Genomic DNA, 15,431 nt, shown 5'->3' with positions numbered 1-15,431 from the left:
GAGATGAGTACCAACGTAATGAAATGTTCTCCTCACAGTGGTGAGAACTGGGGGTTGCTGATAACATAGGCATTTCGGAGCACTATTTCCCATTTCCAGCCCGTTTTTAGGCTCTGTACAAATGTATTACGTCAATGAGTATCGTATGCATTGATGAGACTTTGGCAATACAGGCCGTGGGTGCTGGAGGCTGCCTCCCGTACCTGGGAGCGTGCTGCTGCTCATGGAACTCTGCCGACGAGGTTCTGCGCCTGTGCTGCTGCTTTCAAGGGCTCAGGTGCCGGATGTTTTTCAGGACTTCAGATGGCCTCTGGTGTCATCTGTCAGTTCATCCCTGCCTGAACAGGTCCTTGTCTCCTTTCACTGTAGTAACTACGGCTGGCTCACCGTGGAAAAATAATGGAGTAACTAAACTGAAACAACTGACATGTATGGAGCCAAGGGGTGCCCTGGTTTTCATGGGTACTGGGAAGAGACTTGCAAGTCTTAAGGTGTTTGGAGGTTTTCAGTTAATAATTAGGTTGCAAAATTAGGTTCTAACGATCTTTTGGCTAGAAGTTGTCCCCATCCCTCAAATAAGAGTCCTTCTAGATCTGGCCTCAGACTGAACAACATCCAGTTTAGGTAACACTTCTTACGTTCTTGTCAGACCACGGAGAATTTGAGAGTGTGAATAGGAAAGAATTGACTCGTTTGTGACCTTTGGACCATCTACTTTGAAGGCCTCTCCAGTTTGTAGCTTGCTGACATACCCAGGCCTAGGACAACTTATTTTCCCTGAATCCTTTGGGTTTGGGGTCCGGAGCAGGACGTGGGCACTCAGGTTTAGATGTTGGTGAGGATGAACTGGACAGCCCAAAGCACAGCGCTACATGTGCCGAGCGGTTCACGCGGGTCCCTCCGCGGGTGGCCTTCCGGCACGCAGGGGGATGTGCAGCTTCCCCGCGTTCTGCCCGCGCCCCGCGTCCCCCCGCTGCGCGCCGCCCTGCAGCGCTGCCGTGCCCCGCGGGAGGATGCCGTGCGCCGTGCAGCTGGCGCTCCGCTGCCAGCCTTTGTCCGACCGGGGCCCGGGGGCAAGAAACCGGCGGCGGCTGGGAAAACGCCGAGCGGCGAGTGCCACGCGTGGGGGACGGCCCGGTGCTGCTCGCGGCGGCGCCCATCTCCCCGGTGGGAACGGCACCGACGTGCCGGGAGCTGCTCCCCGCACGGCCCCGGCTGCAGCCGCCCCGCAGCCCCGCGCTGCCGGCCCCGGCCCCTCCCGCGGCCCCGGCTGCGGGGGGCACTGCGGGGGGCACTGCGGGCTGCCGGCGCTCCGCCCCGGCCGGGCCCCGCGGCCCGTGACGCGGCGGGCGGGGCGGGGGCGGAGCGGAGCCCGGCGGCGGCGGCGGCGGCGGCGGCCTCGGCAGCGGCGGAGCGGAGCGGAGCGGCGGCTGTCGCGCCGGCAGGATGCTGGAGATCCAGCTGGACGATGGCGGCGTGGGGGGGTACCCGGGCGACGATTACTGCTCGGGGTCGGTGATGTCGGAGCGGGTCTCGGGCCTCGCCAGCAGCATCTACCGCGAGTTCGAGCGGCTCATCCACTGCTACGACGAGGAGGTGGTGAAGGAGCTGATGCCGCTGGTGGTGACGGTGCTGGAGAACCTGGACTCGGTGCTCACCGACAACCAGGAGCACGAGGTGGAGCTGGAGCTGCTGCGGGAGGACAACGAGCAGCTGCTCACGCAGTACGAGCGGGAGAAGGCGCTGCGCAAGCAGGCCGAGGAGGTGAGCGAGCGCCGCCGCCCCGCGACCATCTTGGCCGCCCGCGGGGCGGGAGCAGCGCCGCGGCCCCGCTGCGGCGGAGGCGGGCAGGGCCCGGCGGGGCGCGGCGGGGCCCGGGGCGGGCGGGGGCGGCGGGGCCGCCCACCCGCGGGCCGCGGTTCGGGCTCCTCGACCGGCCGCCGCCGGCGGGTTCCCCCTCCCGGGCCCTCCCGGTGGGCGCGGGGCGGGCGGGGGCGGGGGAGCCCCGGGACGGCGCCGGAGGGACCTTCCAGAAGGGGGATGCGGGCCCGGGCCCCGCGGGACGTGTCCCTCCCTGCGGGGGGGCGCGGGGCCGCCGCTGCCCGCCCGGGCGGGACCCCCTCCCCGGCCCGGCCCGGAGCCCCGCGGGCCGGTGCCCCTGCGGCGGATCCGCCTCTGGGGAAGCAGGGGGGAAAAAAACAAACCCAGCTGCAATCCTATGGATTTGAAGAATTCACTTTGGAATTCACTTGACGTTTATGCTAATTTGGGGTTTATAAAATACTTTTTAAAATGGATAATTTCCGTGCAGCCGTACAGCTGTTTAATGTCAGCAGTAAGCTGTTTAGTTGGAGCAAGAAATTACCTTTAGGGTACACCATCTGATTTTTGAAACTTGTTTTTACCAAAACTCCGCCTTGAAACTTAATAAAATAGTTTCCCAAGTTGGCATCTGCAGCTTCCTGGAGTATGGATGTGCTCCTGCGGGAGCCATGTCAGCGCTGCTCAGCTGGGAGCGGGATTTGAAAGTAGATCATGAGAAGAGCAAACCCCTCTGATGGGAAGAAACCAAATTCCGTGGGTTACAAAGACTCAGGTTAGACAGAACAGAGAGGACGTGACTCGCGTTCTGTATTCTTCCTACATCTGCACCTGTCCTTGCTGAAATCAAGAGCATCTTTTCAGCCATAAATGAGACTGAACCATGGAGTCTGCTGTTCAGCCTCTTCAAGTGATAATCTGGAATAAAGCATTGGTGGTGGAAAAGGTCCATCACCACCATGTCATCCCCGTTTCACTACACAGCATCTTTAAAGGCCTTTTTTTTCCCCCCATCTTTTAGTCTGAGAAAGAGCAAAAGATTTAAGATTCAGTAGCCTTACTAGGAGTCAAGCTCTGATTTGATAAGAGGGAATTAATGAAATAGCTTTTGAACTGGAGAACAGTGTAAAGCACCATGCAGTTTTTTTGCCAGATGTGTGCTTGTTCCTTGATAATCAGGTGCAAGAATCTGGCTGACTTCATGAGGAGGGTCTGTTACTAATTCTGAAAGCGAGAGCCAGTCAATTAAAGTTTTAATCCTGAGTTTTAGTTACGTATTGATGGACTAATAAATAATCTTTTAAAATTCTTTTGAATGCATATAGGGATTGAAAAATTCTGAGTACATGAGACCTTACTTACTAAATGTGTAGAGACAGTATTGCAGCTTCTGAGAAATAAAATTTTTTAAAAGGACACTATTTATGGGTAAAAAAAAGGGACTACAAATGGGGAATGGAACAGTCTAATTGGAACAATCTTGCATCTTTGGACTTGGGCGTATTTCTGTTCTTGACTTACTAGATACAGAATGTGTTTTCTGGAAGCAAATGCAGTGACAAGTTACGTTCCCTGCAAGGAAACTCAGGAACCATGGCAAAATACCGATTGCTGAGATTTAAAAAGCACTGATGATAGTGATAGTCTGTCACACTTACGAGCAGCTCAATGTAAGTGTGGAAAAAAGTGTCTGCAAGGAGACTTGCTACCAGAAAGGGATAGATAATGTGCTTTTTATGGGAACAAGTGAGTTTTCTGCCTCTACATAATCCTTGTTGCAAGGTCATATATGGAATATATATGACTGTTATTTCCCTCTGCATATAACAAAAAGTACATTATTTATCTGCACCTATTTCCCATACGCCACTTACTATGCAGTAAATTACATGTTATGGAGATGAAAATCTGCGTATGATGGAGAATTCTGCTGTCTACCAGATGATTGTAAATGACTGAAAAATAGAAAAATATTTTTCCCACCAGAGTGTGCCTTGCTGTTCTGCAGCAGTGCCCGCAGTAGCCGGGGAGGTCTGTCCCACATCTGGAGCAGCGTTCAGCCGCCTGTGCTGCGCCTCAGGTCGTGGGGTCAGATCTTCACTTCTGAGGGGGAAGATCTTCCTCTGGGAACAAGATTTGACCCCAGTCTCGATTTCTCTCTGCATAGAAGTGGTGATTACAACAATTAAAGTGACACTGAGAGTTTGGGAGCTGGAGATGAAAAACTGCTCTGTTCTTCTCTTGCAATATCGTGTCCAAAGACCCTGAGTTGTAATTACTTTGTATTAGCTTATTAATTTCAAAGTAGCTGAAACCACAAGTGGGCATTGTTCTCTGGCATGAAAACACTTGTTGTATTGTCTTGTCACCACCGCAGCAGAACCATCAACTCTTGCTGTTCCGTCTTTATGCAGAAATTGTGCACAGACAGACTCTGTAGGTATGTTTTGTTAAATTAGGGTTGTTTCGAACTTTCATTTCACTTTTGCTAAATGCCAGAAAGGACGGCTTTCCCTCTCAATACTCTTCTGTCTCTTTCTCTAAGATGATTCTATGTATTACTGTTTAAAACAGTCTTTGCCAAAAGCAAGTTACTAAGCACTGGGGCTGCAGTGACTCTGTATTTTCCACTTGTCCTAAAACAAGACAGCAGAAGCACCTAGGCAAGTAGATTGAAAGCAGAAGTTCCTTGAAATGAGGTGGTGCTGTCAGTCGCTGTAGGGCTCAGTACCAAAGTTTCAGTTTTCCATGACTTCCAAGCTACTGAAGATACGGGATTGTACCAGATTCTTGATGCTTTTGTTTTCTTCCATCTGTTTTGTGTTATGTATGAACATAGAGTAGTTATTGCCTATGTGATATGTTGTTTTATGGAATCACAGCATTGTCTAGTTTGGTGGTGACCTCCTGAGATCATCTAATCCAACACCCTCAGCTCAGGCAGGGTCAGCTGGAGCAGGGTGCCCAGGACTGTGTCCAGTCAGAGTTTGAGCATCTCCACAGATGGAGACTCTACAACCTCTCTGGGCAACCTGTCCCAGTGTTTGGCCACCCTCACAGTAAAAAAGTGCTTCCTTGTGTTCCGATGGAATTTCGTGTGGTTCAATTTGTGCCTCTTGTCTGGAGAAGAGCCTGGCTCCCTTATCCTGACTCCCTCCCAGGAGGTGCTTCAACAAGCTGGTAAGATGTCCCTGAGCTGTCTCTTGTCCATGCTGAACAGCCCCAGTGCTCTCAGCCTCCTTCCTATGAAAGATGCTCCAGGCCATTCAGCACCTTTGTGGCCCCGGGATTTGCGGTGGTGTACACTAACACATGGTATTTATTTACTTTTTCTGGTTAAGTGTTGTTTTTAGCTTGATTTCTTAAGGAAATGAAGCTTACATGATTGCTCTGTTAGGCAGTCACCCAGAAGAACTTAGGAAGCTGGTGGTTAGTTTGAGCCATATTTGTTTAATAAAAAAAAAGGGCTAGTTATAATTTTTTTTTTTTTTTTTGTGAAAAACAAAAGAGGCCAAGTGAAAGTCCTGCCTGGAGGAGAAACAGGCAGAGCTTGCCAGCGTGCAGGTCAGTAGCGGGTGGCAGGACAATCGGCATGTGGGTCTAGGGCAGGTGGGCCCAGCACTCGTTGGCCTGTGCAAACACCATCTCTTCCTGGTGTCTGCCCAGAAGACCTGTTGGGGTAGAGCTGGGATGGGGAAAGGGACACCAGAACTCCCCAGGGGAAAAAGGCTTTATTGGGTCCACTCTTAATGAGACATTTTATGTAAGCTGCTTTCCTAATGTTCTGGCTTCTTCTGCTCTTGAAGAAAACCACCACTGTGTGCCCTAAATGCTGGTTTCTGTAGAGATTGGTGGTCACGTTTGGGCACTCATTCCAAGATGAGCGTGCATGCGGAAATGCATGTAAAAGCTTTCATGGACGGGAAGCCCGGAAGCACGGCGCCGGTTGCTGTACTTGGAGGTCAGAAGAGCGAGGTGGATCTCTGCCAGGCGTGGAGGTGGCCTTCTGACCTCTCCTTGCATGAAAACTGCTTCCAGTGAAATTTCGTACATCGCAAGGGAATGGTGGTGGCTGTCCAAAGACACAAGAGTGCATTAATAGCAAAGTAAGATCTCGGTGGATTGATTTTCGACATCAGTTAATGCTTGTTAGAACTTTTAAAATGAACGCTCGTTTAACGTGCATGTACGTATGGTCCAGAGATACGTACCTGATGCTGGCTAGGAGGTCTGACGCCCCCTGTGAAAGGCTTTTGTAGCTTGTGTTCTGAGCTTCGGCAGTCCGGCACCTGGAAGCAGCCTGCGTTGCAAAGTGGGTAAAGAGACCTCTGTCTCAGCAAACGTGGCCGTTGTTTCTAGACAATGACTCTTCTGCCTGTGGCGATAGATCTAGTGTTTCTGGGCTGCAGGCACTGCAGAGCAGGTGACGCTGCCTGCATCAGCGTGGTTGGGCCTTTGCTCAGCTCCGGGAGTGAGGAGCTGGCATGTGACCATGTGGCAGAGCCTGCTGGGCTCTGATTCTCAAAGTCTTGTTGTTGGACCTGGCCAAGAGGTGAGCAGTGCTGCTCTGAGCTGCCCAGTGATGTGACGTGAGGTTTGGCAGCGCAGGGACCCCTGAAGCAGTGTGCACTGCTGCTTGTGGTGTTCCCAGTGGTCTGTCTTTCGTGTTGTCATCTTGTGGGCTTCCCCACGGGTGTATCCGTGCTCTGAGTACTTTCACAGAATCACAGACTGGTTGAAGTTGAAAGGCATCTCTGGAGGTCATCTGGCCCAACCACTCTGCTCAAGCAGAGTCATCCAGAGCAGGTTGCCCAGGACCGTGTCCAAGCAGCATTTGAATATCTCCAAGGATGGAGACTCCACCACCTGTCTGGGAAACCAGTGCCAGTGCTTAGTCACGCTCACAGTGAAAAGGGTTTCCTGATGTTCAGAGGGAACATCCTGTGTTCCTGTTTGTGCCCATTGCCTCTGGTCCTGTCTCTGGGCACCACTAGAAAGAGCCTGGCTCCATCCTCTCTGCACCTTCCCTTCAGGTGCTTATACACATTGGTGAGATCTCCTCTGAGCCCTCTCTTCTCCAGGTGCTCCAGCCCCATTGTCATCCTTGTGGCCCTTTACTTGACTTTCTCCAGTATGTCCCTGTCTCTCTCGTACTGGACACAGCGCCCCAGATGTGGCCTCACCAGTGCTGAATAAAGGGGAAGGGTCACCTCCTGGACCTGCTGGCGATAGCCAAGGACACCATTCGCTGCCTTTGGCGTGAGAGCACGCTGCTGGCTCATGTTCAACTTGGTGTCCACCAGGACCCCTAGTTTTCTGCCAAGCTGCTTTCCAGCTGGGTGGCCCCAGCATACCCTGGTGCCTGGGGTTGTGCTTCCCCAGGTGCAGGACCCAAAGAGGAGGTGAACTGTAAAAGCCCTTTCCTGGTGTTGCTACTGTGAGACTTGTGTTCGAGAGACACCTCGGCGTTATCCTTTTCCACTTCCAGAGAAAAAGCAACATCTCCGTCTTCTGATGGCATGTTGCCGTGGCCTTTGCTGCCTCTTTATGGCTTGCGGTTCGTGTTGTTATTGTACATGACAAGCACAGTCACTTTCCAGTATATGTAACAAGATGCCTCTGGTGTTTTAAAAGTCAGTGGGCAGTGCTGTGGGAAGAGATGGTCCTTTGCAAGAGGCACAGACTGTAGTTGCTGCAGGTTTCTCTGTGGCTTGAGGTACTTAAGGTGTTCTCCAGCTGAGTGGCAATATTGCAAGCTCACTAGCTCCTGTCTGCATCCTGAACAACAGAAAGGCTTTGGAAAATCACCCCCTCCTCGTACACTAATTCCCTTTAGGGAATGGTGAGGAATCCCAGAATGTCAGGGATTGGAAGGGACCTCAAAGGATCATCTAGTCCAATCCCCCTGCCGGAGCAGGACCACCTAGATCAGATCACACAAGAACGCGTCCAGGCGGGTTTTGAACACCTCCAGAGAAGGAGACTCCACAACCTCTCTGGGCAGCCTGTCCCAATGTTGTTACCCTTACTGGGAAGAAGTTCTTCCTCATGTTTAAGTGGAACCTCCTATGTTCCAGCTTAGATCCATTTCCCCTTGTCCTATCAGTGGATGCCACTGAGAATGATGAAGGTGATGCTTTGTGCTCCGCCCCTGGTGTTCTTCACTGGGAGTGCCTTTTCCCTTTCTGCCTTGTATTTTCTGTTTCCGTGAAATGAACTGCAGCCTGGGAAGGCACTTTCTGTTTCCCCACCCTGAAACCTGACCTCACGAATAGCTGATTAATGGGGGTTTCTGCAGCTTGGTGGTGACCTCATAGCAGCGAAGGAGAAAAGCGTTGGGGAACAGCAGATACCAGAAAAAGAAAAGCTTTGCTTATCATGTGGATCCTTTCCAGTATCTGCAGTCAAAAGTAACTGGCAAGCATGAAATGCAGGCGTAGCAGCACAGCCAACTGTGTACAAGATCTGTCTCATATTCTTCAGACCGCTCTTCGTCTGTTCTTGGGGCCGCGGGCACTGCCAGATTTCACCAACAGAATGGGCAGCAGAATCCATGTCATTATTAGAGGCTTCTACCAATTTACCTTGCGTCTGCTTTTGCAATTGTCTTGATTTACAAAAGCTTTTGGGCCCAGAGAAACTAGGTTCTTCGTTTTCGTGAAAAGTACTTTGATAGTTGCAATGATTTTTTTCTGCTGAGCGTGCAAATGTTAGTTTTCATACGTATGATACCTTGCTCCTCACTTGTTGTAAGTATCTAAAATATATGCGTTTAGTTGTTCAGAAGTAAGAAGCAACACAAGTGTGTGAGTGTCTGTAAAGTGATCACATATCTTCTGGGTAAGACAAACCTTAAATCGTTAGGATATTAATAATCTTTTCTCATTTTTCTCTTTATGTCCTTCGTCAGTGATATCACTTGAACATGGTTCAGGATTGATCACAGTATCGCAGGTAGTGATTGAAACTCAACAACTGAAGATAAAAAAATTCACTCCGTGTATTTGAAGAGTAAGGAACAACAAAAAACGTTGCTGGAGACCCCGTATTTCAAATTAATATCTAAGTAGGCAGCGTTCGTTATAATGATTCTGCTTTCCCTCTGAAATGGTAAAATAAACTTAGTAGCCATCCTTACCAGTAGTGACAGCCTTACAACTGCTTTGGCCGGTGACCAGCACATCCGCTGCGCGAAGGATGGTCAGCTTTAGTCCCTGAGCATGCCTTTCCTTACAGAAAAATGTAGCAATAAAACTGAACGGGATTGGGAGCCAAAGATTTAACATCCCGTTGCGTGTCTCCTGATGCAGGACTGCGGTCGATGTTAATGCAAGTAACGGTGAGAGAAATAATTCTTTCCTTCCCCCGAAAGGGAAGGAGGGGCATTTGCTGGGAAATAATTCAATGAAGCCTTTTCTCTGCTCAGATGTGAGGGTCGAGAGCTGCCCCTGCGAGTGGAAGGGGGTTTGCTGCAGTGCTGGATTGGTTTCTGCCCTGCCTGCCCCGACCCCTGCCAACGCGACTCCACGGGGGAGATTGTCAGCAGCCACTCTCTTCCCTCTCCATTGGGATTTGGAATCCTTCCCAGTCCAGTATGATTTTAGTACTGTGGCAGTCTGCCCGTTTTTATTTGCTTCCTTCTTTGTGCATCACTCCATCGAGAGTAGAGCGAGTCGGCATGTGATGGGGTGTGGACCGGGGACGACAGCGGGCACAGAACCCAGGCTGGCAGCCGTACCGTGTCCCGAATGCTGCGGAATGTGCTGCTCTGTTCCCGGGACCGTGTCTCCCACAGGATCTGTCTTGGTGGGGACTGGTCAGTGCTGGTTTTGAGATGCGGGAGAGAGATGGGTTCTCCTGCTGGTGCAAAGCCAAGCTGGTCTGATGGAGGGGTACCACGTGGAACAAACGCAGACCAAGAGCTAAAATACAAGATGTAAAGCTTTGGGGTTAGGCAGAGAAGATGCTCTTAGAAATGCAGAAGCAGCTCGTCCTTCCCTTTACGTTTTTGATCTTCTTGCCCTAAAAAGTCTGTATGCAGAATGCTTTTTTTGTGTAAAAACTAGATTTTTTTTCAGTATTTTAGAGATGTCGTTATAGGACAAACAGTTGTTGGAAAGTCATGTGCTAAAAACGCATGATTAGTTATTCTGATTTTTTCTAATAAATGGTATGAAGTCTACACTGATCAGATGAAACAAATCTGGTGACTCATCAGTTTACAAGTTTTATTAGTTTCAAGAAAGCTAACAAAATCCATTTGTGACGGGCAGTAGAAACTGACCGTACGAATCATATTTCTAAATCACTTCTTTATGAGGAATCAGGCTTTCCCAATGTAATGTCCATCAGTTCTTGCCATCTGGTAACCTTACTTTATTCTCACTAATCTTGGAGGAAAAAAATCTATATCCATACATAGATCCTTCATACAAATCCTGTTTATGTCACTCAAGCTTATGGCACTTATTAATATTCATAAATACCAGTGTGTGTTATTAAAATTGCCGTTAAAATTAATCTGGGTGAGCACTAGGAGCTGTTACTTTTTTTAAAGAGCAATTCAAGATAATCTGGATGTTGGCAATGATCTGAGGTGATGGCCAGGTTTCTCCTCAACAGGTTTACTAACATAATTCAGATTTTAATCTCCAAGTGGGCTTTGATGAGAAGATTTTGGGGTTTTTTTGTTGTTTTTTTTTTTTTCTCTTGATGAAATGGAGCAGGCTGCTTCATGGACGCTTTCTGTTTATGACTCTGGAGGTGGATTTTTCAAGGATGTTGTTGGGGTGTGCTAAGTATATGAAGGCAGAACTTTGCATTTGCATTGGGGTTTCGGGAGGTAGAATTAAAAGAGAAAAGCAAAGAAGGTCTGGGAAGATTCAGACTTATGACCGTTGCAAATGAATTTAAATAACTGTGGTGACTGATGTTTCAAGAAGAATCCCTAGCCAGGCTTCACTTTTCTGAGAATGATGCAACCTTTCATCTACCTAAGGTACCCCGGCACCTTTGTTCATTCTCTTGCCCGCTGAGGAGGATGAAGATGGTGCACATCTCCATCATCATCAGTTGTCATGGTTCCTCTGACAGTTGTAGGAGGCTAGAACCTTCCATGCTGCTGAGGAGGAAGCGTGGGGTGTTCCAGGTGAGATGAGCTGCTCTATTCCTCCTCTTACCTCCTCATGCATAGTCTTCCTGCGTGGTTCTGGAGCTCACATGGGGAGTGGTGGCCGGGCAGTGGCTGCTCTGTGTTGACTTCAGGTGGTGAAGTGATGTCTGAGCAGCCAACTGGGCCCCTTCCTGCCCTTCCCTGTGGGAACCTGCTTGGCATTTCCAGGAGACTGCACCAGTGTTTGACTGGGACTCAAATACTTACATGACCTTTTGCGTGTGAGCCTCATAGGCTCAGCCTGTGTCGTGTTGACCGTGTCCAGCCTGTGCTTGCCGTGGCGTGAGCACCTGCAGGTGTGTGCAGGGCTGCCCTTTCGTTATCCGCTTCTCTGTCAACGGAGACTTCAGTTCTAGTCCAGTCTTTCAGTTAGATAGATCATCAGCCTGAGGTTGCACATGGATGTCGGGAGCATTGACAGCCAACCTGCATGTCCAGGGGTGCCACATATGGGCTGTGACAAACACTGCGATTCTTCTCTAGTATGTGGTGGAAAGTCCCTTCTTTTGGGCAAGGAGGTGATCAGCCTTCAAAATTGATGCATCTCCATCCTCGGAGTTGTGTCTTGCTCTCCAGGACAGATTGCTTTAGTTCAGGTATCAACGGGAAGCATTGGACCTTTTGCTCCTGAGCTGGATGGTGATGTCTCCACTAGTCATGGACAGCTACTGGTGTCTGCTTTCTGTCCCACTGCCCCAGTCTGAAGAGACCTGCTCGAGGCAGGATGTGATGCTAAACTGGGTCTGACAAAAGCAGTTTCAGGCTCTTATTTTTCTTTCCCATTTTACCTGGGGCTTGGCCATCCCAACCTGGGCTGCCCTGCTTTGTGGCATGAGCACCAGTTGTCTCCCAGTGCTAGAGCAGACCTGCTCATCCCCCTGGAGAGGGGATGCAACGCAGCACCATCAAGACAGGCTTGCCTGGCCTTCCACCTGCAGGGTTTTCTGAAAGGTTTTCCTGTCGGACACATGCCGAGTTTCTCCCAAAAGATAATTGTACGTAGTGATTGTAAATCCTAATTTTAAACAGGAAAATCATCTAATCTGTGAATGATGGGATATTTTCAAGGTGTATGGCCCAGATGCACGTTAGCTTTTCTTTTCAGAGTCTGTCTGAAATTTTTGGTTGTGGGATTCTGTGCTTGCAAAAGAACTGAAAGGGCTCATTTGCAACACGATTATGAACAACACCTTTGAAGGGAGTACACAACATAATTTAGAAAATTTATGAAGTACATTCCCCTTCCTACTATGGAAGGAGGTGTCGTTTCAAGATATTTTACAATTTTGTTTCACCTATCAAGGATAGCTTGGGAAAATAATCCGAATATGTGAATCCTCTGTTTTTTTATTTAGTTGTTAATCATTGTAAGAAGCATTGTGTCTTGCAGAAAGTGGGACACTAGGACGTGTATTTAAAGAATGAGCAATCTAAATTCAGCGTGTCCCAGCAAAGGAGGTGGGGAGCAAGGCGAGAGGTGTGTGGTGTGTGCAGACGCGCGTGTCTGCATGCGCAGGGCTAGAAGCCTGTGAAAATGGCTAGTTACTCACGTGGCATATCTTGTACGCCAAGTTCTGGGTCTTTGTCTTTCCTTTAGAGCTGCAATTGAGAAGGCAAGTGTCTGATTTCAGGAGAAACACCTTGAGGAGCGGGTAGGCAGTTGGTGGTATCCATTGTAGAGCTGCCCATGGTGGTAAAGTGAAGAGGAACCTGATGTTCTCAGTGTTTAGTTTGGCACGTATGTTCTTCTCCAGCGTTACTTAAGGAAACTGCATAGATTGTGTTTCAGAGCATCAGAGCTAAAATCAGAGTGAGACACCCTGGGATTGCTTCCTGTGAAGATCTGAGCAGCTACCATTACGTTTATGTTTTTTCTTTTAGATCGCGAAGGTGCGATACCGTCCAGCATGACACATACCTGCTAGAAATATCCTTTCCTTTAAGATGAAGGAGAGGTTCATGGAATAAGGGTGAAAAAAAAGCATTGAGAGAAATACAGAAGGATGGCCGTGGCAGCTGGCCTCTTCACTTTTGCACACCACTTAATAGACTCTCCTTGCACAAGGAATTTGTCTTCTGCAGTTACAGCTGCATGATGAGTGTGTGGCTTGCAAGCTTTGCACACGCAAAGCTTTTGTTTTTAAGGTGTTTTGGATGTACTAGATTGGATTTGGTGTCGGTTTTATCCTTAGTATGCCAAAGTGACTGAAGATAAGCTCCAGTAACTGATGTTCATTATTGTAAATAGAGATTTCCCACTCTGAATAATCTTATTTTATTTCATTTGTCACTTTGTGCTTTTCTGTCGTCTTCTAAAGACAAGTTGTTTCTTATTGGTTGGATGGAATTTGGCTCTATGTGTATGTAAAATAAGGAGATGCAGTATTTACACACGTAAAATGGCCGTGGTGCTGAGGTTGTCCCTCTGGTGGTGGCTGTCAGCTTCATTCCTCCCTCGGTGGCTGTGGCCCAGCAGGGGCTGTACCCCTGGTCAAGGGCCCTGCCGTGGGCACGCGGGCAGCGGACCTTGCCCTTCCCACCAGCCTGCTACCCGTTCTGCCAGAGTCTTGATGGCTGCTCTGCTGCTCACTTGGATGATGGTCTTTGGCAAATCTTCTACTCGCTTTGCTACAGCTTTTTAAACCTATAGAATGATGATTAAGCACCTCTTGGGATAGTTACGTGGTTTAACACAATATTTGATCACAGCCACCTTTTGTAGCAGCATTAGGTGCAATTGCAGCATCTTGGTAATTCCAGTTATTTGAAACATTGCCTGTGTTTTACCAGCCTGGCCTTGGTCTCACCTCCTTGGTTCCTTAGTGTCACCTCTTTTTGTTCCTTCAGCTGGGTGGCTTTTATAGCCTGGGGCCTGAGTTGCATTGAAATTGCCACATAATTTGCACCATGATTCCAGATACAAAAATACATACAAATATGTTTTAGTCCTCACAAAGGAAGAAAAGGTTACATTACTTGCTTGCACAATTTTTTTTTTCCTTTTTAAAATGTTTGTTCCATTAATATTTCTTTCATTATCCATTGCTATCCATGCTCTGTTTCTTTTCAACATTTAAAAACAGTCCATCAGGGTCTTTTATGTCCCTGAATGGAGGCTAAGCTATGCAGGAAGCAAAAAACGTGACGTCAGTAACGCATGAAAAAATTTAGAAAGAAAATAAAAACAGGGAGACAAGAGTTTGGGTAGTGGTTGTTGGGTGCTCTCCACTTGATGCACTTGTAGTATGATGTTCTCTGTGATTTGGGAGAAAATTAACACCTACACTCTTGAAATAGGGAAAGTTACTTTAAACTAGTATTTACCATGTCATTTTACTGAGCATGCCTTTGTCCAGGTGCCCAGCCTGTGGTGGAAGCAGCCTGTGGAGCAGGAGCTCTGTGTGTGTTACGATGCGATGGGCGTCCAGCATCCACTCAACCTGTTGCTTTAATACTGGGTGATGTGTTACTGTCTGTTTACACACACACACACACACACACACTAGCAGTGTCAAATACGTCTGTAGCTACAGCATGTGTCGTTGCAGCCCTGGGAGTGTCTCGCTTCAAGTCGAGTTACTCCAGACTTGGTCCCTATGTACTTCTTACCGCGTGGTAATTTTTGCACCAAATCTGTAACTGTTTCCCCTCTAGCATTCTTAGAAAGACACCCACTCTTAATTAAAAGCTTGGGACAATAACACTGGCAGGAGATTCCTGAGTCAGCGTGTCCAGTCCCTTGGTATTGCAGGCAGTCGAGTTATATAATCCATTTCATAAATGTTTCAAGCTTTGTCTTAAAACCATTAGTTAAATCTCCTTCCTCTAGTCTTCTGAAAGGTAACCTTCCTGTAAACTGCAGTGGAGTTTTTTATTTTTATTCGTGGCCTGGTTTTACTGGTTTGTTCTTGTGCCAGCATTGTCCTTTAATATTCTTAAGCGTTCCCTCTATCAAGTATTTATGTCTTTGCTGTGTTGATGGAAACTGGCCTTGTGCTGTCTGTTCCCCGTTTGCTAGGTGTTGCAGCCATGCTCTTGCCTTGCCGAAGAAAGCGGGCCAGCTGGCCTGTGCTGTGCTCATGTGTCAGCTGGCCAGCCTAGTCTTGTTCACAGGTTCCCTCATCTCACTCTTCCTTGAGGAACACTTAGCCAGATCTGGTGCTTGGGCTGGTCCTCCCGGAGGGGCAGGAGGAATAATGAGTGGTTTCCCAGGTGCATTTTACCAGTGCTTTGTATGGTGGAGAGAATGCTCTCCCAGGAGTGTCCCATTGCCTTTTCAAAGTCATAGTAATAGTAATAGCATTTATCTGAAGGCTGTCGGCTTCGTTAGCGTGGTCCACTGCAGGCTGTGTGACATGGAATGGCAGGAGGCAGCAGCATCTCCATCTCCTCTCTGCCCTCCTCACGCTGCGGTTGCATCTGGTCCAGAGCATGTCAC

General features: G+C 48.7%; 1 protein-coding gene across 1 annotated transcript in view; it reads left to right on the top strand.

Moving 5' to 3' along the window:
- The first annotated feature begins 1,446 nt into the window (after positions 1-1,446).
- The window catches only part of MAPK8IP3 (mitogen-activated protein kinase 8 interacting protein 3), a 76,500-nt gene continuing 62,515 nt past the window's right edge, over positions 1,447-15,431 (top strand). The window contains exon 1 of the mRNA XM_086622535.1: positions 1,447-1,764. Coding sequence (XP_086478661.1) covers positions 1,447-1,764 — 318 coding nt within the window. The remainder of the gene's footprint in view (positions 1,765-15,431) is intronic.

The sequence above is a fragment of the Tauraco erythrolophus genome, chromosome 17, assembly GCF_009769465.1.
Source record: "Tauraco erythrolophus isolate bTauEry1 chromosome 17, bTauEry1.pri, whole genome shotgun sequence".
Taxonomy (NCBI): Eukaryota; Metazoa; Chordata; class Aves; order Musophagiformes; family Musophagidae; genus Tauraco; species Tauraco erythrolophus.
The sequence above is the reverse complement of the archived record's forward strand: the minus strand, read 5'-3'. Positions and strand labels throughout refer to the sequence as shown.